At 44.3% G+C, this 25,121-nt stretch overlaps 1 protein-coding gene across 1 annotated transcript in view; it reads right to left on the bottom strand.

Annotated features, from left to right (window-relative positions):
* Positions 1 to 25,121, bottom strand: part of rapgef4a (Rap guanine nucleotide exchange factor 4a) — a 269,780-nt gene that overhangs the window by 95,980 nt on the left and 148,679 nt on the right. Inside the window, exon 5 of the mRNA XM_069935742.1 lies at positions 18,637 to 18,709. Within this exon, the coding sequence (XP_069791843.1) occupies positions 18,637 to 18,694 (58 nt within the window). The 5' untranslated portion in view covers positions 18,695 to 18,709. The remainder of the gene's footprint in view (positions 1 to 18,636; positions 18,710 to 25,121) is intronic.

The raw sequence follows: 25,121 nt of genomic DNA, 5'->3' as shown, positions 1-25,121 counted from the left end.
GACAGGGACATTGCAATTAACCCTCAAAAAAATGAAAAGCAATGTCATCATCATTTAACTTACAGTTTATGTTTGGAATGTAAGAGGAAACCACCCAGGGAAAATTGACAAAGTCACAGGGAAAACATGCCAATTCCACACTGCACTCAAGATCAAGACGGGTTTGCTGGAGCAACGAGGCATCAAGATGAACTTCTAACCCACTGCGCCTCACTCCCATGAACTACTAACCCACTACGCCTCACTCCCACCCCTCCATTGTGGAGAGAAACAGTGTTAACTTTTCAGGTTAAACACAGACACAATGAAAGGAGAACAAAAGACAGTCATAGAAGGCGATATGAGAGACTGAATGATGAGAAGGGACAGAACAGATTTCAGGTTTATTTTCAGTACATACATGACATTGTATACAATCCTGAGATTCCTTTTCCTGTGGGTACAGCAGAATTACCACTAACCGGTAGTGCAAAAAATAAACTGTACACAGCGTAAACAGGTTAACAAATAAAAGAACTGTAAACAGATAATGAATGTTAACAAACTGACTGTGCAATACAGAGAGAACTAAAGAAAATCAATAAAGTGCACAAGTAAGAGTCCTTAAATGAGTCTCTGAGTTGGTCGTTGAGGAGTTAGATGGTGGAGGGGTAGCAGTTGTTCTTGAACCTGGTGGTGCGAGCCTTGTGGCACCTATACCTCTTTCTTGTTGGCAGCAGCAAGAACAGAGCATGTTGGGAAGTGAGGGTCTTTGATGATTGCTGCTGCTCTCTGAAAGCAGCATTCCCTTTAAATGTACTCAATAGTGGGGAGGGTTTTACCTGTGATGCCTTGGGCTGAGTCCACTACCTTTTGGAGGGCTTTATCCTCAGGGATATTGGTGTTCCCCTACCAGATCGTGATGAAATTAAATGAACAAAAGGTTAATCTGGAGGGGAGGGGGAGAACAAAACAATTATCTGCAATTTTTGATTTCCACATTGGAATTAATGGATGAAGGTGTGGGTTGGAAAATGTAGTAATGCAAATATAGGAATTGCATTTATAAATGTTTATTTTAAAACAGGATTGAACAATGAAATTAACAAAAAAAACTTCCCACCCCAAAAGTGCATGCAGGGCTGGCTTATTTTTCCACTAAACCATCACAACACTTAGTCCCTCATACCTGGTCTGACATTCAATGAGATTGCAGCTGATCTGATTGCAATGTGAAATCTGCAGTCCTGACTGCCAACTAAGTCCCACCATGCACTACCAACTCAAATATACCTTCCCACTATTCTACTCACCCTACTAGCAATAATTAAAAAAAAAACACATCCTATTGACTTCCCAAGTTACACATCACACCTGCGTATTAGTGTTTTGCAAATTACACACCAAAATATCCAGATACCTCTGCACTTTAGATCTCTATGGTTTCACCATTTAAATCATGCCTTCTTTTTATCTTTTGTGTCAACTTTTTTCCCCATTTACCAGATCCTTGGCCTTATCTATATTCTTCTTTGGCCTTTTTCGCAACCTAGTTTCCCCAGCTCCCTTTATTTTATCAGCATATTAAGGAAACATGCCTCGAATGCTTTTATCCAATAAATTTTTATGACTTTTAAAACACAGAAGACCCAGCTCCAATATTTATTATATCTTGCTAGTGAGAAAAGGACTCATTTGTCTCTATTCTGTTGTGTATTAGCCAGCTAATCTATATCGGCATGTTATTTCTTATACCATGAGAGTGGATGAGCAATTTGGTTGACTCCAAATGGCTTCCACAGTTCAACAAATAGAGACGGAGCAATGATGGCGCTGTGAGTGATGCCAACCATCTCGTGACTGAAAAACAAAAAAGACGTGGCCAAGATCTTGTGTAGAAAACAAACGATCACAGCTGTTCCTTTCAGTTTGAAGAAGAATGAATATATGAGCATTTTGTTTTCATGAGACCCATGGGTGGGTCACTTACCTGCTGATGCACCTGATAGGATTTCTTAAATTTAGACTTAAATTTTCAAGCTATTGCGGCCCAAGGGTTTGGAGCTAATGATGCCTACATTTCCCATCTCCTTCCCACCCCAAAAGTGCATGCAGGGCTGGCTTATTTTTCCACTAAACCATCAAAACAAAACTAAAGCAATACAAAAGGCAGATAAAAGCTGGAAAGAAAAAGACAGGAGACTCAAACTCTGTTCTGACAAGAGCACACTATATTAAAAAAAAAACAAATACCTACCTCTTTTTGTCTCCTTCAATTCCCACTTTTGTTTTGATAAGACATTTTAATGTTAATTCCTTCGCTCATAATTTAATTCACTTTTCCGAAGTCTTGTGTGAATGTCTTTGGCTTGGCTTCGCGGACGAAGATTTATGGAGGGGGTAAAAAGTCCACGTCAGCTGCAGGCTCGTTTGTGGCTGACAAGTCCGATGCGGGACAGGCAGACACGATTGCAGCGGTTGCAGGGGAAAATTGGTTGGTTGGGGTTGGGTGTTGGGTTTTTCCTCCTTTGCCTTTTGTCAGTGAGGTGGGCTCTGCGGTCTTCTTCAAAGGAGGTTGCTGCCCGCCAAATTGTGAGGCGCCAAGATGCACGGTTTGAGGCGTTATCAGCCCACTGGCGGTGGTCAATGTGGCAGGCACCAAGAGATTTCTTTAGGCAGTCCTTGTACCTTTTCTTTGGTGCACCTCTGTCACGGTGGCCAGTGGAGAGCTCGCCATATAACACGATCTTGGGAAGGCGATGGTCCTCCATTCTGGAGACGTGACCCATCCAGCGCAGCTGGATCTTCAGCAGCGTGGACTCGATGCTGTCGACCTCTGCCATCTCGAGTACTTCGACGTTAGGGATGTAAGCGCTCCAATGGATGTTGAGGATGGAGCGGAGACAACGCTGGTGGAAGCGTTCTAGGAGCCGTAGGTGGTGCCGGTAGAGGACCCATGATTCGGAGCCGAACAGGAGTGTGGGTATGACAACGGCTCTGTATACGCTTAACTTTGTGAGGTTTTTCAGTTGGTTGTTTTTCCAGATTCTTTTGTGTAGTCTTCCAAAGGCGCTATTTGCCTTGGCGAGTCTGTTGTCTATCTCATTGTCGATCCTTGCATCTGATGAAATGGTGCAGCCGAGATAGGTAAACTGGTTGACCGTTTTGAGTTTTGTGTGCCCGATGGAGATGTGTGAATGTAGTTACCATGTAATTACAGATTATGGCCACTAAATGGCAGTGTATAGTATTTTATCCTGGAATTGCTCAACTGTTAAAATTTAACATTTTAAGATTTATTGTCAGAGGACATACATAACATCACATACAACCCTCAGATTCCTTTATCCTGCAGGCGTGGCAGAATTACCACTAACTGGTAGTGCAAAAATAAACTTTACACAGCGAAAAATTATAAACAAATAAAGAACTGTAAATAGATAATATAAACAAAGTCACAGAGAGAACAAAATCAATAAAATGCATAAGTGAGAGTCCTTAAATGAGTCCCTGATTGAGTTTGTCGTTGAGGAGTCTGATGGTGGAGGTGTAGCAGCTGTTCATGAACCTGGAGGTGTGAGTCTTTTGGCACCTATACCTCTTTCCTGATGGCAGCAGCGAGAACAGAGCATGTGCTGGGAGGTGAGGTTCTTTGTTGATTGCTGCTGCTCTCTGATGGCAGCATTCCCACTAGATGTACTCATTGTCATCCTTAGCTAGCTACACGGTTGTAGGTGAAAGTGAGTAGAGCAGGGGCTAAGAACACAGGCCTGTGGTGCTCTGGTACTGATGGAGATTGTGGAAGAGAAGCTCCTACCAATCTTCACTGATTGTGATCTGGAGGTGAGGAAATCCATGCTCCAGTTAAACAGTGGGATGTTGAGTCTCAGGCCTTGGAGTTTGCTGATCAGTTTTGAGGGGATGATGCTGTTAAATGCTGAACTTTAGTTCATCTTTACTGTCCAGGTGTTCTAGGGCTTTGTGTAGAGCTAGTGAGATGGTATCTCACTGCCATAGACTTGTTAGTACGATAGGCAATCTGGAATTAATCCATGTCACCGCTCAGACAGGAGCTGATCTGCTTCATCACCAGCCTATCAGAACACTTCATCACCTTTGGTTGTATGTGCTACTGGTCGATAGTTGTTAAGGCCGGCTACTACACTCTATGATTGACACCTGTTTGAAACAGGTGGGTACCACGCCCTGCTGGAGTGAGATATTGAAGGTATCTGTTAATACCTTGGTAAATTGGTCAGCACAGATCTTTAATACTTGGCCAGGTACTCCATCCGGGCCGGATGCTTTCCTTGAATTCACTCTCCTGAAGGCAGCACGCACGCCATCCTCAGATACGGACTGGATGGGATCATTAGGGGTGTGGGAGTGTGGAGGGGTGGTTTCCTCTACACTGTTACTGTCATCTAATTGGGCGTAGAAGGCATTGAGTTCCTCTGGGAGAGAAGCTTTGCCGTCTGCTACTTTACCGGATTTGGTTTTGTAACAGGTTATGGCATTTAATCAGGAGCTCTTTGCACTAGATTTTTGAAAATTGATACAGGCAGAACATAACAAAATAAAAAAACTCAACAGTACTAGTAGTATTGTTGAGAAAAGTGTTTCAAATCTGAGCTAAAGAAGGAGGTTCTTCAGGAAATCTAAGCCAAGTTGCTTTCAAAAACACATACTTGTGTCTAATCACAATTGACTTTTTATCCCCAGCATAGTTTTAGACCTGCAATTATTGTCTGGCCACCAAAATAATAGCCTTCCTAGAAACTGGCTAGCACCTCAATATCCTGTTCTTAGAAAATTTGGTAGTGTACAAAGACCTATTGTTCCTGATCATTCCTTGTGTATGCAAAACTTTTCTTTTTATGACCTGCTAGCTAATATGTGAGATGATGGGTAGAAGGATTGGAAGAGGATTGTTGGCAGAGGTCGTCCAGCCTCAATCAGTTGTTGGAGTGTGGAGGTGATACTGACCCACCGCCCACCCTCTCGTCCTCAGCCCCCACCTCCAACCACTCTCCCGCCCTTGGCTCTTCCCACCGCCCACCTTCCCATCCTCGGTTCTCACCTCTGACCACCCTCCTGTTCTCAGCTTTCCCCACCACCCACCCTCCTGTTCTTGGCTCTCCCCACTGCCCATCCTGCTGGCCTCGGCTCTGACCCCTGCCCTCTCTCCCATCCTTGGCTCTCCCCACCCTCACCTCTGTCCTTGGCTCCCACCTCCGTCCACCCTCCCATCCTCAGCTCCCACCTCTAACAAAGCCAGGAGAAGCAATGGAAGGGGAGGTATCAGAGGACCAAGGAAGAGACTGGGAGATGGTGAAAACAAAGAAAATGGTCTCCAAAATTAAAGCAGGTGCTGAGAATTACAGCACGTGGCAAACATCAGCAGCTGCTCCTCATGTGATGAAGGAACACAATATTGCAGGCACCACTGGCAATCAAAATAGCAGAACAAAAATAGAGAAATAACCATATAACTATATAACAATTACAGCACAGAAACAGGCCAGTTCAGCCCTTCTAGTCCATGCTGAACACTTACTCCCACCTAGTTCCATTGACTCGCAACTGGTCCATAACCCTCCACACCTCTCTCAATCCATATATTTATCCAACTTTTCCTTAAATTTTAAAATTGAACCTGCATCTACCTCTTCAGCCGGAAGCTCATTCCATTCTCACACCACCCTCTGAGTGAAGAAATTCCCCCTCATGTTTCCCCTAAACCTTTCCCCTTTCAATCTCAATCCATGTCCTCTTGTTTGAATCTCCCCCACTCTCAATGGAAAAAGCCTGTTCACATTAATTCTATCTGTCCCCCTCATAATTTTAAACACCTCTATCAAATCACCTTTTAATCTTCTAGGATCCAGGGAATAAAGACCCAGCCTGCTCAACCCTTCCCCGTAAATGAAACCCTGAAAACCAGGCAACATTTTTGTAATTCTCCTCCACACCCTCTCTATTCTGTTTATATCCTTCCTATAATTTGGCAACCAAAACTGCACATACTGTTCCAAATTGGCCTCACCAATGCCTTATATAACTTCAACATTACATCCCAGCTCCTGTATTCAATACTCAGATTTATGAAGGCCAACAGGCCAAATGCCTTTTTCACCACCCTATCTACATGTGACTTCTCTTTGGCTTGGCTTCGCGGACGAAGATTTATGGAGGGGGTAAAAAGTCCACGTCAGCTGCAGGCTCGTTTGTGGCTGACCAGTCCGATGCGGGACAGGCAGACACGATTGCAGCGGTTGCAGGGGAAAATTGGTTGGTTGGGGTTGGGTGTTGGGTTTTTCCTCCTTTGCCTTTTGTCAGTGAGGTGGGCTCTGCGGTCTTCTTCAAAGGAGGTTGCTGCCCGCCAAACTGTGAGGCGCCAAGATGCACGGTTGGAGGCGTTATCAGCCCACTGGCGGTGGTCAATGCGGCAGGCACCAAGAGATTTCTTTAGGCAGTCCTTGTACCTTTTCTTTGGTGCACCTCTGTCACGGTGGCCAGTGGAGAGCTCGCCATATAACACGATCTTGGGAAGGCGATGGTCCTCCATTCTGGAGACGTGACCCATCCAGCACAGCTGGATCTTCAGCAGCGTGGACTCGATGCTGTCGACCTCTGCCATCTCGAGTACTTCGACGTTAGGGATGTAAGCGCTCCAATGGATGTTGAGGATGGAGCGGAGACAACGCTGGTGGAAGCATTCTAGGAGACGTAGGTGGTGCCGGTAGAGGACCCATGATTCGGAGCTGAACAGGAGTGTGGGTATGACAACGGCTCTGTATACGCTAATCTTTGTGACTTGTGACATGTGACTTAACTTTCAGGGAATTATATACCAGAATTCCTATATCTCTGTTCTACCGCACACCTCAATTGTCGACCATTTAATGAGTATGACCGTTGCTGATTAATCCTACCAAAATGTAGCATCACACATTTATCAGTATTAAACTCCATCTGCCATCTTTCAGCCCAGCCTTCTAACTGTCCTATATCCCACCGCGAGCTTTGATAACCTTCTTCACTGTCCACAGCACGATCAATCTTTATATCACCTGCATACTTACTAATCCAATTTTCCATTCTATCATATATGACAAACAACAATGGACCCTGAACTGATCCCTGAGACACTCCACTAGTCACCGGCCTAAATTTGACAAACAACTTTCCACCACTACTCTGTGGCATCTCCCATCCAATCACTGTTGAATCCATTTCACTACTTCAACATTAATACCTAATGCTTGAACTTTCCTACTAACCACTTATGAAGAACTGTGTCAAAAGTCTTACTAAAGTCCATAAAGACAACATCCACAGCCTTCCCCTCGTCCACCTTCTTAGTAACCTCCTCAAAAACTCAGTAAGAATTGTTAAACATGATCTACCACACACAAAACCATGTTGACTACTCCTAATCAATCCCTGATTTTCCAAGTAATTATAAATACCATCTCTAAGAACAGTCTCCAATAATTAACTCACCACTGATGTCAGACTTACAGGCCTATAATTACCAGGTATACTTTTGGAGCCTTTTTTAAACAGTGGAACAACATGAGCCACCCTTCAATCCTCTAGCATCTCCCCTGTGGCCAGTGACATTTTGAATATTTCTGTCAGAGCCCCCACTATTTGTACATGAAAGGTGTCCCAACATACCAGCTCTGGAAGAACTCAGCAGGTCATGTAGCATCCATGGAAAGCAAAAGGAAGTTAACATTTTAGGCCTGAGCCCATCTTCATGTGCCAAAAGTCAGGCCTGAATAAGATGGGGGGGGGGGGGGAGCAGGGGTGGTGGTAGGAGGAACACTGGCTAGCAGGCGGAAGGGGAAAGAAGGGAAAGGTGCTGATAGAAGGAGGGGGTAGAGGGCTGAGAATGTCATGCTCTGATTGGAGAAAGGAATGGAAGAGGGTTGGGAGTTGGAGGAAGGGATTCACAGGGGTGAGGGTAAGCAGGAGAATGGGAGGAGGGGGTTACATATTCTTCCAGATTGAGACCACATATGAATTGGATGAACCACACCTTATATTCTGTCCCCGCAGTCCCCAACCAGACAGCGAAAATATCGACCTCCAGAGGCCACAACCTCGGAACTGAATGGAGTCCTCTTAAAACAGAAAGTAGAGGATTTCTTGAACCAGAGGCTGGTAAATCTGTGGAACATTGCCACAGGTGGTTTTGTCATTGGGTGTCATTTAAGAGAGGGATTGGTATGTTCTCCAGGGCGTCAAAGGTTATGGGGAGAAGGACAGGCAGTGGAGCTGAATGGAAAAATGGATCAGCTCATGTTTAAATTTCGGGGTAGGCTCGAAGGGATGAATAGCCTATTTCCGCTCCTTTGTTCTGATGGTCTTATTTCCAATAACCTCCTCCTGCTGTTCTCTCACTTTCCCCTCATTCCTCTGACTCCCTTCCCCCAAGAATGGGTGGAGTGCACGTGCGTTGAAAGAGAAACTCGAATTTCGGGAGCAGTGTTCCGTCTTTACTGTGGCAAAATGGTATTAGTGCTGGTACATGTGGAAAAGATACGACCCATACACTGATGCATCACTATACTGCAGCAGTCACCTGAACTGTGTTCCATTTATCCAGAGAATAAAAATTATCTGCAGAGACTTGAGTTATCAATCTCCTGGGGAGGAGGGTAATCCTACTGTTAATGACCACCTTTGTGTAAACCCCGAATACATAAACACTAAGCATCACTACATGCTACAGTTCTCTCTGGCCCCCTTGTCATTTGGTTGGACATAGTAAAAAAAAATTATGCAGAGAAACATCTTTGACCACAAGGTAAATAATCGGGCAGTGGTCTGTGCAGATGCCTTTCAGCTTGTGTGGCCGGGAAAGGAAATGGAGGATCTTTTCAGATGGTTTAATCAGTTATTTGGCAGAATGCTTCATTACTAAAAACTTTCAAACGAGCACCAAGGCTGAGTTTAAGGGCCGTCTCCTTCAGTGACTTCATGCAGAGCCAGAGGTCTGAGTACCACACACTTATGGCAACTGCAGCGAGCGCAAGACCAATTCTATCTCCTTCAAGAATGTGTGTGTGTCAGAATGGCGCAGCAGGCGATATCATGGTGTTAATGTGGCTGATTGCACTCAGAGACAAGTGAGGAGTGCAAACACGCTATTAATAGCTTACAATCAATGGCCAGTAGACACAATAGTCCTCGGATGAATCTGAGATAAGGCGGGAAAACCAGGGTTTATATTGGGGGAGGTGAGGGTGGAGCTGAGGAGGAGCCAGCCATCTGAACTACACACAGTCAGTGAATTCCAGTTCACTGCATTCACCCCTTCCTTCAGAATTGAGCCTATGGGTGAAAAACAGAAACTATTAATTCAAAAAAACCCTAACACTTTACCAATATTTACAAGTTAAGTCTATCAGGGGTTCTTGTAATTCTGGTCGAGCACTGCAGTATTGGAAAACCTTGGGGTTCCTGAACTTCCTGGATCCGCTGTGGTACAGGGTCAGTGGGTTTCGTGGCTCAGGTTGTGGGGTGGATTGGACCACTTCCCGAGTAGTGTCCTCTGGGACCCTGAATGAGGTACTCATTCCTGATTCACTTGAGGCATTGGATCCTCAGTTCTGGTGGGTGCCAGGTCTCTAATCGAGACAGTGTCCTCTCTGCCGTCAGAGTATGCCAGATAGGCATACATTGGGTTGGCGTACAGCAGCAGGTATACCCTCTCCATCAAGGGGTCTGTCTCGCTCCTCCTCACGTGCTTTCTACACAGGACTGGTCCTAGTGCCATTAGCTAAGCTGGGAGAGTAGTCCCAGATGTGGATTTCTTCTGGAACATAAACAAAAGCTCGTGAGGAGTTGTGTTGGTCGCCATGCAGGGGAACAACCTTATGGAGTGGAGCACGTGGGTAGGACTTCTTGCCAGCTTGAGTCTGGAAGGCCTTTGGGCCAGAGAGCCAATTTCATGGCCTTGCATACAGTTGCGTTCTCTATTTCAATCCCCGGGGATTGTAGCTAGTCATCCTGCTTGAGACAATGCCCCTTATGAACAGGTACTGGCATAGCTCTTCACTCATAAATGATGATCCCTGGTCACTATGGATACAGCTGGGATATGCGAATAGGGTGAAAATAGAGTGCAAGGCCCTGATGACCATGGTGGTGATCATGTCTGGGCAGGGGATGGTGAACGGAAACGTGAATACTCATTGATGACGTTGGGAAAGTACACATTTCCATTGGTGGAAGGGAAGGGACCCTTGAAATCGTCACTGAGTGGTTCCAAGGGATGGGATGCCTTTATCAGGTGTGCTTTGTCGGGACAGTAGAAGTGTGGCTTGCACTCTGCGCAGACTTGCAGGACTTGGTCATTTCCTTGATGTGCTCAATAGAGTTGGGCAGGTTGCATGCCATGACGAAATGAGGCACGTGGGTGTTGCCCGGGTGGCAAAGCTCATCGTGCAGTGACCGCAACTGGCCAGTGTGTTCAGAGGTACAGATTCCTCTTGACAGAACATCTGGAGGTTCATTGAGCATACCTGGCCAGTGTGCTATGTCTTAATTATAGGTGGGAAGTTCGATCCTCCACCTAGCAATCTTATCATTCTTTATTTTGTCCCCTTTTGCATTATTAAACAAAAATGCCACTGATGGCTGGTCAGTGAGCAGTGTAAATTTTCTGCCGGCCAGATAATGCCTCCACTGCCTTATAGCCTCCTCAATGGCTTGAGCCTCTTTCTCCACAGATGGGTTCCGAAGCTCATGGTCTTGTAGGGTGCAGGAGAAAATGGCAACCGGCCTGCCCACCTGGTTAAGGGTAGTGGCCAGAGCTACGTTAGAGGCATCACTTTCCATCTGGAAGGGTGCATTCTCGTCCACTGCATGCATGATAGCCTTTGCGATGTAGCTCTGATCATAGTCGAAAGCCGCCTAGGATTTGGCTGACAATGGGAAAGAGGTGGACTTTAAGAGGGGGTGGACCCTATCCACATAGCAAGGGGCCCACTGGGCGTAGTAGGAGAAGAAGCCCAGGTACCTCCTTAAAGATTTTCATGGTCCTCAGGATCAGGAGGTCTAACAGGGGGTGCATTCATTCGGGGTCAGGACTAATGATGCCATTCTCCATCACATAGCCCAGGATCACCAGACATTTCGTCCGGAACATGTACTTACTGGAGTTGTACGTGTGGTTCAGGGCCTTGGCCGTGTGGAGAAACCTCTGGAGGTTGGCATCATGGTCTTCCAGAGAGTGTCCACAAATGGTGATGTTGTCAAGATAAGGGAAGGTGGCCTTCAATCCGTACTCATCAACCATTTCTCTCTAGAAGACCGAGACCTCATTAGTGATGCCAAAAGCGACCTCCCAGAACTGATAGAACCATCCGTCTGCCTCAAATACTGTGTAGGGACGGCCCTCGGAATGGATCGCTATCTGATGGTATGCAGCTTTCAGATCGATGGTCGAATAGACCCGATACTTGCAATTTTGTTTACCTTGTCCAAAATTCAAGGGCAGGGGTACATGACCAGGAGTGTGAAACGATTAATTGTTTGGCTATAGTCAATCACTAGCCTGGACGTTTCTTCCCCTTTCACTACTACCTTGGCTCTCTTTGCGTTGTTGCTGGGCTCAATGATGTTTTCTTTGAGCAGCTGCTGTGTCTTGGCTCCAATAAATTCCCAATCCCCCACACTTTTTGCCTGCTCCTTGTAGGAGTCAGGTTTGGAAACAGTGGGTGGGGGGGGTGAAATCAATATTTAGGGTGGAAAGACTGCATGTGGTGTCCGGCTTCTGAGACCCTTCGTTCTGCCCTGTGATTGGAGGAAGTGGGCCAGATTACTCCATGATGATGCTTTGAAGGTGACACAGGAAGTCCAAGCCCAACAACACAGAAGCACACAAATCCTTCAGTACATACATTCGGAACTTACAAAAATCCCCCCTTTTACAGTTCAATGTATTATGCAATACCCCTGGATCGTCGCAGAGTGCAAAGCTAGGAAAATACAATAGTCCATCAGGTACACTCCTAAGTTGTTCCCCAGAGGTGTCATAAAGTTTATAAAGCTCTCAGTGGAGCCAGTGTCTACTAAGCAATCAGTCAAATCTCTGTTTGTCTCATCTCCATCGTCAAGTTATTCAATTGGTGAGGTATTGCGTGATCCAGGATGACTGATACCAGTGGTCTGGAAACCCTGTCGCTCCCCATGCTGATGTTGACTCTCTCCTCTTGGCCCACAGACAGACAAGATGGCATCGACCACAAGGCACGGCAAGATGGCTGCCCTTCATCTTGATCCAACGACAGACTAGGTGACGCTGACCTTGAGGGTTACGCCACGAGGCATAGCAAAACGCTGGTGGTGAATAGCATGGAGAGATGGAGGCCAGACCTTTGAGACTCGGGCACAGGTTGAGCAGTGATTCGGGGATGCACACGTGGTTGCCCACTTTGGGTTCCTTTTAGCCCAGCAGACCTTCACCCAGTGCCCTCTCTTACCGCATCCTGCGCACATGGAGTCTTTCGTGGGGCATTGGGCAGAGTTGCTGTGCCTGTCCACAGATGTAGCATCCCCGGTCGCACGTGGCTGCAGCAATCAGCACTGGGGCTGTGGGGGTCACCGGCACCCCAATGACCTGGTCCTCTGAAATGGCGCCGCTTTCGCCCATGAGGTCATTATCTCTCAGTTGGGCCTGTTCGAGTGCTTCTGCCAGCTCCAGGGTGCTGGCCAAGTCCTTCTTCTCCAACTCCAGCAGTCACTGTCTCACATACCTTGACCTCACTCCTGCCACGAGGGTGATTTTTTCCTCCTTTCTTACCTGGACCGTGGCTGCTTCGTGGTGACATTTTCTGGTTAGGGCCCAAAGTTCAAGAACATAATCATCCAGCGACTCACCCAGACGATGCCGACGTTGAGCGAGTCGGTGCCTTGCCAGCACATTGGAAACCTTATGTAGCGGGCCTTCAAGCATTCTAAGGCCAACTCATAGGTAGCACAGTCTTTGATGACAGCGTACCCTTTGGGGCTGACTTGAGAGAGAAGTGCCAATCTCTGGAGACCATTCGAGTTGAAGGCGTCTTGTGTGGCCATCAGGTAGGTCTGGAGGCAATCCAGTAGTAGGCAAATTCCTCCGGGGCCTCTGGGGACAGAGAGTCAGCCTGGAGCATGTCTGGCTTCAACAGGGCTTCCATCCTGTTTCGAAGTTAAACTATTAAAATTGTGATGTGACTGATTGCACTCTGAGACAAGGGAGGAGTATAATACGCTTTTAATAGCTTACAATCAATGGCCAGTAGGCATAATAGTCCTCGGGTGAATCTGAGGTAAGGTGGGAAAACCAGGATTTGGGGTAGGTGAGAGTGAAGCCAAGGGAGGAGCCAGCCATCTGAACAACACACATACAGTGAATTCCAGTTCACTTCATGGTGTTTGTCATCCATCCTAAACAAAGTGGGTAATATGCAATTCCATGGTCATTAACTATCCACATGGACGTAGAGAGTCACAAACATCAAATGTAGCTGGAAGTTAATCAACAGTGAAAATTGCCCTGAATCTTGTTGAGCTTCCAATGCAAGGTGCTACCATGACTGAAAATCATGAATGTCACATTTTAAGGTCTTAACTCTTGAATGGAGGAGTACAGAGAAGCTTGGTGCAGTGGTCATGTTGGTCTATGAGAACAGATCAATTTGAGGCCCTCACAGCACTGCACACCAAGGGACTGGGACTGTACCACCACCTGTCCAATGCATTGTTCATGTAATGTATGGAAAAGGACAAATGATGTCATTTTGCTTACATTATGTGTGTAATGATGTCTAGGAAGAGTAGGGTGAGCTGCCTCAATGACTATCGTCCAGTAGCACTCACACCTACTGTAGTGAAATGTTTTGAGAGGTTGGTCAAAGCCAGAATTAACACGTATCTAAGTAAAAACCTGGACCCATTGCTATTTGCCTTCAGACACAATCGCTCCACATCAGATGCAATATCACTAGCTCTCTATTCAGCTATGAATCACATAGACAACAGCAACAAATACATCCGGTTACTCTACATCGTCTATAGCTCAGCCTTCAACACCATTATTCCCTTAGTGCTGTGCAACAAGCTCCAAACCCTGGGCTTCTGCACTTCCTCTGCAACTGGATCCTTGAATTCCTCTTTGGAAGATCACAGAATCAGAAACAACGTCTCCTCCTCACTGACAATCAACGCAGGCGCACCTCAAGGACACGTGCTTAGTCCACTGCTCCACTTGCTCTACGTTCATGACTCCGTGGCTGGGCACAGTTCGAATGCTGTCTTCAACTTTGCTGTTGACACCGCGATCGTCAGCAGAATCACGGACAGCAATGAGGAAGCATCCAGGAGGGAGATAGATCAACTGATCAAGCAGTGTCACAACAACAACATCAGTAAGACCAAGAAGCTGATTGTGGACTTCTGCAGGAAATCAGGAGAACACGAACCAGCCTTCATCAAGGGGTCAGCAGTGGAGAGGATTAAGAACCTCAAATTCCTGGGCGTCAACATCTGCTAGGATCTGTCCTGGGGCCTCCATGTCAATGTGATCATGAAGAAGGCTCACTAGCGGATATGCTTTGTGAGGAGTTTGAGGAGATTTGGTAGGTCACCAAAGACTCTCGAAAATTTCTACAGGTGTACCATGCAGAGAATTCTGCCTTGTTGCATCACTGTCTGGTATGGAGATGCCAATGCACAGAACAGGAAAAAACTCCAGAATTGTTAACTTGGCCAGTGACATCATGGGCACAAGTCTTCACTCCATCAAGCACATCTACATAGACGTGGTGTCTTTATCTCTATCCTCATGGACTCCACCACCCAGCCTTCTTCGCTCTGCTACCATCAGGATAAAGGTACAGGAGCCTCAAGATGAGCGCCCAGTGGCACAAGGACAGCTCCTTCCTCTCTGCCATCAGATTTCTGAATAGACAATGAACTACAGATACTGCTTCACTTCCTCTCATCTTCTTGCGTTGTCTATCTATTTATTTTTGAAATGTGATTTATAGCGATATCTGCGCTGTAATGCTGCCGCAAAACAAAGAATTTTGTGACATATTCAAGACCAAAAATTCTGATCATGATTCTTCTGATGCATTACTGATATAATGTAAACGACACTTCTTCATGGATTGTCACCTTGTTGTGGTGGAGAAACTTGTGTGGTCCTGAGATCCCGAGAGCTATGCTCCTGGCAGGGCAGTAAGGCCGAGGGTGAGGTCCCTGACAAAGAACAATCCGACCAAGGCTTCAACAGTGGAATGGGCGGACAAAGTTACTCTGAACTCAACGGCTGTGAAGGCGGACGAGGGCTGCAACAAATCCTTCAGCTCCAATTATTGTGGTTTCCATGGAATTAGTTGTTCAATTTGTGAAGTATCGTGTGCTTCTTGGAGTGCACCATCTCTTTCTCTTTGGCTTGGCTTCGCGGACGAAGATTTATGGAGGGGGTAAAAAGTCCACGTCAGCTGCAGGCTCGTTTGTGGCTGACCAGTCCGATGCGGGACAGGCAGACACGATTGCAGCGGTTGCAAGGGAAAATTGGTTGGTTGGGGTTGGGTGTTGGGTTTTTCCTCCTTTGCCTTTTGTCAGTGAGGTGGGCTCTGCGGTCTTCTTCAAAGGAGGCTGCTGCCCGCCAAACTGTGAGGCGCCAAGATGCACGGTTTGAGGCGTTATCAGCCCACTGGCGGTGGTCAATGTGGCAGGCACCAAGAGATTTCTTTAGGCAGTCCTTGTACCTTTTCTTTGGTGCACCTCTGTCACGGTGGCCAGTGGAGAGCTCGCCATATAATACGATCTTGGGAAGGCGATGGTCCTCCATTCTGGAGACGTGACCCATCCAGCGCAGCTGGATCTTCAGCAGCGTGGACTCGATGCTGTCGACCTCTGCCATCTCGAGTACCTCGACGTTAGGGGTGTGAGCGCTCCAATGGATGTTGAGGATGGAGCGGAGACAACGCTGGTGGAAGCGTTCTAGGAGCCGTAGGTGGTGCCGGTAGAGGACCCATGATTCGGAGCCGAACAGGAGTGTGGGTATGACAACGGCTCTGTATACGCTTATCTTTGTGAGGTTTTTCAGTTGGTTGTTTTTCCAGACTCTTTTGTGTAGTCTTCCAAAGGCGCTATTTGCCTTGGCGAGTCTGTTGTCTATCTCATTGTCGATCCTTGCATCTGATGAAATGGTGCAGCCGAGATAGGTAAACTGGTTGACCGTTTTGAGTTTTGTGTGCCCGATGGAGATGTGGGGGGGCTGGTAGTCATGGTGGGGAGCTGGCTGATGGAGGACCTCAGTTTTCTTCAGGCTGACTTCCAGGCCAAACATTTTGGCAGTTTCCGCAAAGCAGGACGTCAAGCGCTGAAGAGCTGGCTCTGAATGGGCAACTAAAGCGGCATCATCTGCAAAGAGTAGTTCACGGACAAGTTTCTCTTGTGTCTTGGTGTGAGCTTGCAGGCGCCTCAGATTGAAGAGACTGCCATCCGTGCGGTACCGGATGTAAACAGCGTCTTCATTGTTGGGGTCTTTCATGGCTTGGTTCAGCATCATGCTGAAGAAGATTGAAAAGAGGGTTGGTGCGAGAACACAGCCTTGCTTCACGCCATTGTTAATGGAGAAGGGTTCAGAGAGCTCATTGCTGTATCTGACCCGACCTTGTTGGTTTTCGTGCAGTTGGATAATCATGTTGAGGAACTTTGGGGGACATCCGATGCGCTCTAGTATTTGCCAAAGCCCTTTCCTGCTCACGGTGTCGAAGGCTTTGGTGAGGTCAACAAAGGTGATGTAGAGTCCTTTGTTTTGTTCTCTGCACTTTTCTTGGAGCTGTCTGAGGGCAAAGACCATGTCAGTGGTTCCTCTGTTTGCGCGAAAGCCGCACTGTGATTCTGGGAGAATATTCTCAGCGACACTAGGTATTATTCTATTTAGTAGAATCCTAGCGAAGATTTTGCCTGCAATGGAGAGCAACGTGATTCCCCTGTAGTTTGAGCAGTCTGATTTCTCGCCTTTGTTTTTGTACAGGGTGATGCACCATCAAGTACACGTTAAACAAATCCACGCACAGACGTCTTTGCTCTGTTGGAACGAAGGCCATCATCCTTGACCTGAGGCATAGCCATGACGAAATCTTCTATGCAAATTGAGTTATATATTTCTAACTGTTAATTTCTAACTGTGATTACAAATATCATGGATAAAATATATTTTTGGCCAAAGAGTAGTGACAGACAGCACAGACTATTCACTGACCATTAAAAAATGATAAAAATGATATCAACACAGTGTAGAACATCAGACACCACTGTGCAGCTCCAAAATCCTCCTTCAATTATAACAGAGGAATAATAATGACTGACTTTGTGCAGCTGATAGGTGGCGTCTCTTTTATAATGTATTTTTAAAAATTGAAACTGAACGCAAAAAGACAGTAATGTGAAATCTGGTTTCCAGCAACTTTAGGAAAAATGAGTTATCATAAATATGTTGGGGAAAAAAATTCATAATGTATAGGGTCAAAATGACAGCAATCTTTAAGAATGTGGGCTTCTAAGAAGAATGTTAAGTAAATTTAAGGATCTACATTAGGTGTGGCCAACCTTTTCATTTTTAATTTAGACATACATCATGGTAACAGGCCATTTTGGCCCTCAAGTACGTACCAGGAGTGTAGGTTAATTGTGTGGCATGGACGCGTGGGCTGACATAGCCTGTTACCGTGCTGTATGTTTAAATTAAAAATTAAAAGGTTGGCCACCCCTTAAAGAAAAAAACTTAGCATCTTTGTGAATGACTGTGAGAATGTATTCTATGTGAAACCACAAGAGGGCACTAAAATCAACTGTTTGTGCATAGGGATTTGGAGGAAATTTACCAATTTAAAAAATGTTCAATAGATTATTGATCGGGATAATGTAAAATTTCCATTTCATGCACCAAGAATTCTTTATTTTAAGTTTCTCTTCAGCTCCAACTATTCTATGTACATGGAGTGTCACAAACTCACCAAACTCACATGGGCTTCTCATTGGTGATTTCAAACTGGTCAATCCAGAAAGTTCAAGGTAAGTTCCTTACCTATCCCTTTTAGACAGTTATACTATTGAAATTATTCTCAGTGAATCACAATATTATATACTTGAATGGATGAGAATGCCCACCATGTGACTTGGAGACTGCAAATGCTGGAATCTGAAGCAATACGCAAACTGCTTTAGTGGATCAAGCAGCATCTATGAAGCAAAGTGATGGTCAATGTTTGAGGTCAAGATCCTGTGTCAGGACTGAGTGTAGAGAGAAGATAGCCAGCATATTGAAGTGATAGGGAGGGTTGAAACAGAGGCTGTTAAGAGACAGATGGAAACAGATAAGAAAAAAATTAGGCAGAAGGAGCTGGACGGGGAGGGAGTGAAGAGTCTGCTGAAAGTGGATCCAGGATGATGAGTAGATGGAACCTGGTGCAGAAGAAGACAGGAAGGATGAACCAAGTGAGAAGAAACCCAGGTAGATAGGAGCGAGGGTGATTGGTAGCTGGAACCATATTGGAGGATAGAGTCTGTATTAGGGAAGAAGCGATGCAAAATTTGTTTCTGCTTAGAAATTTCTACCTACTGAATACAGCCTATACTCACTGTCATTACCAGAAGCGGTTTCCATAATACCATAGGGAGGGACCAAGAGGCCTGCCATGTAGTGTCGAAACTTCTGAAACAAAATAGAACGCAGTGTTCGTGTTAGTCCATTGTTAAGTCTGAAAATACAGAAGCTTTGCATTCAACCTCATTTAAATCTGACCATACCTGAACAATTAGAATAAATTATTTGACGCACAACCTATTTGAATGAATTCAAAGAATCAGCATCTTGGAAATTTCCGCAAAGCCTTTGATATTGAGAATGACAAACTACAAAATATGACAGGACATTCAATGAATACATTTGATCAGTAGCAAAAGGCAAATTTGGGCTGTGTCCAGCAATCTAATTTTGGGTTACAACTGCTGCTTCAATATTTTGCTGAACTTTGTTTTGTGTAAACACGAAGTTGATTCTCACAGCTATTTTTGCTCCACCATTGCAGCGTTTTGTTGGTTGCAAAGAATCCATTTCCCATAGTCATCATAACTTCACTATTCTGTGTTTTCTAAGGTCTCAGTCACTAGAAAGGCTGCCTCAGATTATTTTCCTGACTCGCTGATCATTCATCTCTCCTGACTTCCATTCCCAATATCTCTACACTCTACATTGGTGCCTGAATTTCACTTTCAAGAGACCAACTCCTTATTGTTTGGTTCACTATAACTGTGATCCCCGAGCTACTTCCACCTCAAATCACTGTTGCCTTTATTCAAACCAAGCATCACTAAATATGGTTCAAAAACAAAAGTTCTACCATGGAGATAGCAGGTGCTGTAATCTGAAGCAATAAACAAACACTTGAGGAACTCAGCTGCTCAAGCTGCTGGGACTACTGGTTTAGAGGGAGGCATCCAGTATAAAGAGGAGAGAGTTAAGTCAAGACTGGAATGAGGGGAGCCAGGAGAATAGAATTAAGTAGGGAAGTAGGAGGGAAACAAAGGTTGGTAGATGATAAATGAAACCAGTTAAATAAATACATTCAACTTTAGCAACTCTAAGGAACTGATTGTGGACTCCAGGATGGGGAAACCAGGAGAGCACAAACCAATCCACATTGAGGGGTCAGCAGCGGAGATGATAACGAACTTTAAATTCTTGGGTATTGTAGAGCGCGTCGATAGAACCAAAGATTTGTTGATTCAAACCAAGGCTTTTATTAACTAGAAGACTGGAGCATATCACATGTAGGTCGACCAGTCCAGAATGACCTGATCTGGCTAGGAGCAATCCTTTAAGACCTGCCAGTAGGCGTGGCTATGCTCTCAGCCAATCACAGTCATCCTACACTACAATCTGTACATATACACATTGGTGATCGAATCTGTACTATCACAGGTATCAACACCTCTGAAGATTTATCCTGGGGCCATCATGTTGATACAATCATGAAGAAAGTTTGCCAGTGGATACATTTCAAGAGGAGTCCAAAGACCCTATGCAATTTTCTACAGGTGTACCATGGAGAGTAGTCTGACTGATGGAGGTGCCAGAGCGACAGGAAAAGACTCAGAGACTTGTAAGCTTAGCTAGCGCAATCATATGCATTAGTCTTCGGTCCATTAAGGACATCCTTAAGAGGCGGAGTCTCAAGAAAGCAGCCTCTATCATCAAGGACCCTCACCATCATGCCCTCTTCTCACTGATACGATCAGAGAGGAGGTACAGGAACCTGAAGACAACCATCCAACATTATAACAACAGCTTCTTCCCTCCTCCATCAATTACTGAATGGACAATGAACCACAGACAATACCTCATTTTTTATTCCTCTTTTGCACTAATTATTTATTTTTAAATAGTGTATTTGCAGAAATGTAGTTTTGCATCTGTAATGAAAAATGCTACTGTTGCAAAAGAACAAATTTTGTGACACAGGTTTATGACAATAAACCTGTTTCTTGATCTCAAATTGGCACATAGAGGGGAAATAGAGACAGAGGTGGAAGGTGATAATTGGAAACAATCTCAAAAGAAAGAAAGGTAAAGAGTGGATGATAGGCTGCTGGAACCAGGTGGGGGAGGGGAATGAAACAGGAATGGGAGGGGCTGGTGGAGATAGAAGGCAGGAGAAGGTAGCACAGGAAGTGTGCATTACCTTTCAGTGGAAAATTCAAGGAGCTGAAGACTACTCAGGAAGAATAGGACATGTATATCTTCAAGCTTGCGTTTGGCTTCATCAGCAGTGGAGAAGATTGAGGACTAACAGGTCAGTGGGCAAATGGGAAAGAGAGTTGAAATGCCATCCAACTGAGATATCAGGATGCCCATGGAAGACAGACCGTTGGTGTTCCTCCAAATCAGTGGTTCTCAACCTTTTTCTTTCCACTCATGTACCACTTTAAGCAATCCCTATGCCATAGGTGCTCTGTAATTAGTAAGGGATTGCTTAAGGTCGTATATGGGTGGAAAGAAAAAGTTTGAAAACCACTGTTTTAATTGTACCTAATTGACTCGTTATGTGCACTCCAAAGGAAATGGGCCAATGACAATTTTTCTCAAGCAAAACAACTGTATCTAGAGCAGTGATTCTCAATCTTCCCTTCCCATCTTAACCAATCCCTTACTAATCACCGAGCACCGATGGCATAGGGATTGCTTAAAGTGGTATGTGAGTGGAAATAAAAAGGTTGAGAATCACTGCTCTAAATGATTGGCTAGTCTATGCTTGGATTCATTAATGTACAAGGTACCATAATTGAGAGCATTGAATGGAGTAGATGAGGTTGGAGGAGGTGCATTGTCTGATATGAAAGGGAAGTTTGGAACTCTGATTGGTAATGAGCGAGGAGATTCAGGGACACCTCTACATTTGTAGGGAAAAGTGCCAGGGCACAGAGAGGGGTAGGATAGTAAGGATAAATGAAGAGACAGTCTCAGAGCATTTGGTCCCTATGAAAAGCTTAAAGGGGTGGGGAGGGGATCCTGCTGCAACTATCAGAAGTGAAGAAGGTGATACACTATCAATAACTCACATCAGACTAGAAGTCGTGATTAAATAGACTATTAATCACCATTAATCACATCTCCAGAATGGAGGACCATCGCCTTCCCAAGATCGTGTTCTATGGCGAGCTCTCCACTGGCCACCAAGACAGAGGTGCACCAAAGAAGAGGTACAAGGACTGCTTAAAGAAATCTCTTGGTGCCTGCCACATTGACCACTGCCAGTGGGCTGATCTCGCCTCCAACCATGCATCTTGGCGCCTCACAGTTCGGCGGGCAGCAACCTCCTTTGAAGAAGACCACAGAGCCCACCTCACTGACAAAAGACAAAGGAGGAAAAACCCAACACCCAACCCCAACCAACCAATTTTTCCTTGCAACCGCTGCAACCGTGTCTGCCTGTCCCGCATCGGACTTGTCAGCCACAAACGAGCCTGCAGCTGACGTGGACTTTTACCCCCCTCCATAAATCTTCATCCGCGAAGCCAAGCCAAAGAAAAGAAAAAGAAAAAAAATCACCATAAACTGCAAGCACGTCTCACATGTTGATGGCCCGGTTCCAAGACAGGTACTGAGGGAGGGGTTTAGGCATAACCACCTTTATGGGAATTCTGAAGGGAGAAGTGACAAGTACATACAATACATTCATATTAGACTGCACTATCATTTACCCAGTGGTTCCACCACAGAAGGACAATGCACTGGATATGAAGACCATTGAACTATGTGGGAGTGAATATGTGGGAATGAGGGATGGGGAGAACAGAAGTCTGGCTCTGCTATGTCTATTTAAAGGTAAAGATTCAATTTTTTTGGAATATTTTATTTATTATTCCATACATGCAGTAACTTCAATTATTATTATAATACAGATATCAAAAATGAACAAATTGCTTACATACATGATGGTTTTCACCCCACCCCAAAAACCCTCCCTGCCACCCAACTTCCCCCCAAAAGAAAAAAATATATACAAACTGAAAAAGTAAAACATTTTCTTGGTATGAAAAATAAGAGAAAGTAATAAAGAATCTTTGGATTGCAGAGAGAGTTCTAACGTAAACATACAGAGGAGGGCAAGAGGAATAAAAGGATATCATTACAAATTCAATCCCACTGTATGAGTGTACGAGCAGCAAATCTGTAAAAACATGGAGTATTTATTTCTTAACTTATAAGTCATTTTTTCCAAAGGGAAGCAAGTTTGAATTTCAGCATGCCACCTTGGTAAAGTTAAAGATGTATCCGATTTGTAAGTCATTGCAATACATTTTCTCACTAATGCTAATTTAACAAATTTCAATTGATAAACTGACAATTTCAATTTGGGATTTGTACCTTCAACGTCTCCTAATAAAAACAGATCGGGATTTAACGGAAAAGCAACTCCTGTAAAAAAATTATTTACAAAGGGTCTCACATTTGGACAAGAGCATGTTAAATGTATGAAAGATCCTACATCCTCACCACATCTGAAACATTGGTCTGATAAATCTGATTTCAATTATTCAACTTCTGTGGTGTAGATTAAAATATTTTTGGACCCGACAATATTTTTGTTGGGTAAGTTGAAACCTTTGAAAGGTTTGGGACTAGATAAATTTTAGATTGCTTTTGTATATTTAGCTTTATCTGTAGTAAAAAAATGTATAGCAAGTACATGGAAAAATGCTAATGTGATTGATATTAACAGATGGAATAATGAGATGAAAACTTGATTGGTATTGAAAAAAATTACGTATATTTTACATGATAATTATTCTTTTTTTCTTAAAAAGTGGTCTTTATATTTAGAATATTTACATTTAAATTTACTTTGATTAGATTTTAGTGAATATCTTTTAGTTTATATTTTAGTTTTTTTTCTTTTTGGCTCTCCTAAAGAGAGCTGGCTGAGAGAGGGAGGGGGGGGGGTTCTTTTCTTTTTTTTTCTGTCTTTTCTTTATTCCTTTTTATATTAAAATTTTTTTATTGTTCACAATATGTATCTTTTTCCCACTGTATGTAATAACCTTGTTGAACGAATAAATAAAGTTGTGAAGAAAAAAAACCTTCTGTGGTGTTATATATATTGAACTAATCTATACCTTACTTTAATAGTATTAGTCATAGAATCTCTACATAAATATCCCCATATTTGTTGACCTATTGTAATATTCAAATCTATTTCCCATCTCTGCCTGGATTTATACAATCCTAATTTAGGAGTTCCTACTTGTAATAACGAATATATCAAAGAAATAAATTTTTTGATAATCTCACTCCTAATAAGAAGTTTTACCTCAGTACAATTAGACAAAAAAAATTGTTGGCCCTAATTTATCTCTCAGATACGCCTTTAATTGAAAATAACAAAAAAGAGTATTACGTGGCATATTTGTTTCTCAATTGTTCAAATGATATTAATTGCCCTCTTCATAGCAGTCTTCCATGTTAACAATCCCTTTATGATACCATATATTTAAGAACTGATTATCTCTTGAAAAAACCAAAAGAGGATTAATTAATGGCATTTTAGGTGATAAAGATGCTCCACTAATATCTTGATTTATTTTATTCCAAACATTAAGTACATGTTTCAATAGTGGTGTGTCTTTATCATCAACCAACGTTTTCGATTCCCACTTATATATACATTCTTCTGGTTTCTTTTCTCTAATTTTGCCCATGCTGGTTTTACATTTTCAAAAAAAGAAGCAAGGAATCTCATCTGTGTCGCTTGATGATAATTCTTAAAATTAGGAAGCTGTAATCTTCCTACAAAGGTTCCATTATTGTCATATAATACAGGTACACAATCCTTTATCCGGAACCCTTGGGGGACAGTGTGTTCCAAATTTTGGATTTTTCTGGATTTTGGAAAGCCCACCCGAATTGTGCTGCTGTATCCATCCCCATCCCCTTCTAGTCACCCGGTCGTCTCCCCCAACCAGTGCTCCCTCAGCCGCCTCCCCCAACCAGCGGTCCCTCGGCCATCTCCCCCAACCGTAGTCCCTTGGCCATCTTCCCCAACCGCCAGTCCCTCAGCCATCTCCCCCAACCACAGTCCCTTGACCGCCCGGCAGTCTCCCCCAACCGCTGGTCTCTCGGCTGCCTGGCCACCTCCCCCAACCGCCGGTCTCTCAGCCGCCTCATCCAACTGCCAGTCCCCACTTGCCGGATTTGGAGCTTTCTGGATTTTCGATGTCCGGATAAAAGATCGTGTACCTGTACTACATTTAGAATGTAACATATATGAAATTCTTTAACTTTTGTCTACCGTAAGGCAGACTTTGTCCAGCGCTCCTCACAGAAATCTACAGCACCTGGTGTTCATTGGGGTCTCCCCTCCAAGTACTGACCAGGCCTGAGCCTGCTTAGCTTCTGACATCAGAAAATCTCAGGCGTATTCAGACTATTAGGTGTTGTGGTTTCCTCTCAAAGATCTTCTCAACTGCACAAAGCATGTACAGACAGATCAACATTATTTTCTCATTCAAAAAGCTTTCTCCTATCTTTCCTATCTCGTGTTTGACTAATTTATGTATTTTTGTGT

This window comes from Narcine bancroftii, chromosome 4 (genome assembly GCF_036971445.1).
Source record: "Narcine bancroftii isolate sNarBan1 chromosome 4, sNarBan1.hap1, whole genome shotgun sequence".
Classification (NCBI taxonomy): Eukaryota; Metazoa; Chordata; class Chondrichthyes; order Torpediniformes; family Narcinidae; genus Narcine; species Narcine bancroftii.
Note: the sequence above shows the minus strand (reverse complement) of the source record. Positions and strands in the feature narration are given on the sequence as shown.